The sequence below is a fragment of the Erythranthe guttata genome, chromosome 7 (genome assembly GCF_056151865.1).
Source record: "Erythranthe guttata isolate IM_541 chromosome 7, IM_541, whole genome shotgun sequence".
In the NCBI taxonomy this organism is placed as follows: domain Eukaryota; kingdom Viridiplantae; phylum Streptophyta; class Magnoliopsida; order Lamiales; family Phrymaceae; genus Erythranthe; species Erythranthe guttata.
Genome location: NC_142539.1, coordinates 4,169,471 through 4,172,633, shown reverse-complemented (window position 1 = coordinate 4,172,633; position 3,163 = coordinate 4,169,471). Strand labels below are relative to the sequence as shown.

Below are 3,163 nucleotides of genomic sequence, written 5' to 3'. Positions count from 1 at the left end.
GAAATCCCGTCCCGAACTCACCCCTACCGGGTGGGCACTGGGTGTAGGGTCAAAGAAGTTCTGATAAACTGACCGATTCATTATCTGTGGGAACTTGGAGTAGAGATTTTTCCCTTGCCAACGGTTGCTAGGTGGAGTTTGTTACACATGGTTAGCCTAATTGGGTTTACGTCTCTCGTATGGTTTGCAAGTTATTATATTTATAAGAGTGTAGATTTACGCAGTGCACCTATATAGTTTGAGTTTAGGTGTAGTGTGAAAAATAATTAAGTGTAACCTAACCAAAAATTACAATAGAACACGGCAACTTGATTATAAAACTGTATTTAACACCCACACAGCAAAAGTCAAGATTGTATTAATCCTTTTTCTACCAAGAATATATAATTAGAAGAAAACAAAAAAAAAAAAAAAAAATGGAGGTTGTGAATAATAAGTACAAGCATGGGGAGGACGATGATGCAGCTGTCACGGCATTGGCCGCTTGCGGTTCTTACATACTGGAGATGGTTCTGTACGCCGCCGTCGAGCTCGACATTTTCGAGATCCTCTCCCGCGCCGGCGACGGGGCCCGCCTCTCGACCTCCGATATCGTGTCTCGACTTCCGACCCCCGCCGCCGATGGAGCAGCCGTCGTGCTCGACTCCATGCTGAAGCTGTTGGCAACTCACTCTTTGCTTATTTGCGAGAATATTGGCGGTCCTGAACGACGGTATGGGATTGCTCCGGCCGGAAAGTTCTTCGCCAATGACGACGGCGGCGCGTCGTTTTGTCAGTACCTGTTGTTTCGTCCCGAAGGACCATCAACGGTGCCAAGGTATTAATTAATTAATTAATTAATGCTGTACCTGTAAATAATAATTATTGTTATACCAGAAGCAGAACCAGGATCAAAAGGTAAGTTTATATGGACTAATTTTTAATTAAAAAAAATTTAAAAATTATGTGCAGGTTGAAAGATGTAATTGTGGAAGGAGGTAATTTATCTGAAAAACTATATGGGAAATCATATTACGAGCATTTGAATAGTAACGCGGAAATAAGTAATAAGTTTAACGAAGCAATGAGGTCGCACTCCGCTGTACTAATGAAAAAGGTCGTTAAAACGTACCGAGGTTTCGAGGGTTTGAGCTGTCTCGTTGATGTCGGAGGTGGCACCGGTACCGCTCTTGCTACTATCATTTCCAAATATCCTTCTATTCGCGGCATCAATTTTGATTTGCCCCTCATCGTCAATACCGCGCCGTACTACAACGGTGAGCTTATATATATTCTTCTTCTTTAATTAAGACCCTGTTTGGCTAATTAGATTTAAAAAATACCCGAATATTCTTACGTAATTTTTTATTTTTATTTTTATTTTTATTTTATTTTTTTATCGTGTGTGTAGGCATAGAGCACATTGGTGGGGATATGTTTGTTGAAGTACCAAAAGGAGATGCAATTTTGTTGAAGGTACGTACTTACGTATAACAATTTTTCTTATTCCACAATATATATATCATATGTTAATTTATAATATTTTAATAATTTGAATATGCATGTACGTACATTTGAAAAGTTTATACTGCACAACTGGAGTGATGAGGAATGCGGAAAGTTGTTGACGTGCTGCTACAAATCACTGCCAAACAAAGGAAAGTTGATAGTGATGGATTCGATTATGCCAAACACAACTCAGACCGATATTCATGCGATGTATGCCTCTCAAATGGACTTTGTAATGACAGCTATGTTTGGAGGTAAAGAAAGGACACACGATGAATTTCAAGACTTGGCACTTCATTCCGGTTTCGGAGAGTTTAAGGTTGTCTCTTACGTGTACGGGATGTGGATTATGGAGTTCATTAAGTAATTTATTTAACCACCGACTCTGCATGCGTTTAATAATGATGTATTTAGCCCGATCACAGGACTAAAACTAGAATAAATAATCCATTTGTCGATCTTTTTCGTTGTTTTTTTTTTCTTTAATGCATCTGTAATAGCATTTCCATATAACATTCGGTACAAGTTTAATGTAAGGAAAAGTTTGCTAAAGCTCCCTCAAAGCTATTTTGTAAACCTTCAAGTACGCTGGAATATTTTGGATCGACTTAACTTTATTTTGATTATTGGTACTTAGTAGTTAGTACTGCACGCAAGTGTTGTGGAGTTTATTTTTTCACTAAAATTTAATAGGGTTCTGATGGGGTTCGTTTGGCAACCTTAGAAACGTGTTGAGTATATTATATGTTTCTGTCTATGTGGTGTTGTAGGTGTTTCCTCTGCCCCAAAAGAGCTGATAGAGAGAGAAACACCAAAGTTGGGCTAAGGGCAACTTCAACCGAGGTCCTAAAAGCAATAACTGCTATTTTGATGGCCAAAGTCTGAATTTTTTTTATTCCAACCGAGCAATCAAAACAGGCTCCATTTTAGGACCTCCTTATCTCTGCCATAAAAAATGGGGTCTGAAAATTGGGTAATCAAAATTTGGAGGGAAGCTCCCAACGGATCTATTTCCTCCCAACGGATACATTTCCACCCAACGTCTCTTTTATTTTGCAGATTCAACTTTAATTAAAAAAAAAAAAAAAAATTCCTATAAAGAAGACCATTTCGATTTGAAAAAAATACATAATTTCAAAACTCAAAATTAAAAGAAAAACAAAGAAAAAAAAAAGGTAACCGTTATGGGTTTCTGAGTTTCTGATTTTCCTTGTGAATCGGAGTACGAAAAAAAAAGTGAAACAAAGATGAGAGAAAAGGGGTTGGAAAAAATAGAGAAGAAAATTGGGGAGAACGAGCGAGAGAAAAAAAAAAAAAAAAAAAAAAAAAGAACAAACTTAGGATGAGAATAAGAGAGAGGAGATGAGAGAATTAGAGATAGAGAGAACAGATGAGAAAAGAAAAAGAAATAAGAGAGAGAGAGAGAGAGAGAGAACAGAGGAGAACAAATGAGAATAAGAGAGAGGGGTGTTGGCGGCTCAAAGTGATGGGGGTGGGGGGATTAGGGGATATATATAAGGTTAGTTAGGGTTATTTACTTAAGTGTTTATTTTGTATATTATTTTTTATTTGTATGCTAATTATTTTTAAGTAATTATTTTTATGTGTATGCTAATTAATAATTATTTTCTTGCTTTTGTAGATGGACGACGATATGTATCATTCTTACGCTGAT

At 37.2% G+C, this 3,163-nt stretch overlaps 1 protein-coding gene across 1 annotated transcript; it reads left to right on the top strand.

Annotated features, from left to right (window-relative positions):
* The first annotated feature begins 348 nt into the window (after window positions 1-348).
* On the top strand, window positions 349-2,124 carry LOC105964561 (caffeic acid 3-O-methyltransferase). Its single transcript, XM_088820792.1, has 4 exons — window positions 349-817; window positions 952-1,256; window positions 1,391-1,455; window positions 1,562-2,124. Exons 1-4 carry the CDS (start codon window positions 417-419, stop codon window positions 1,853-1,855), a joined length of 1,065 nt encoding a protein of 354 aa, XP_088676918.1. The 5' UTR covers window positions 349-416; the 3' UTR covers window positions 1,856-2,124.
* The last annotated feature ends 1,039 nt before the right edge of the window (window positions 2,125-3,163 follow it).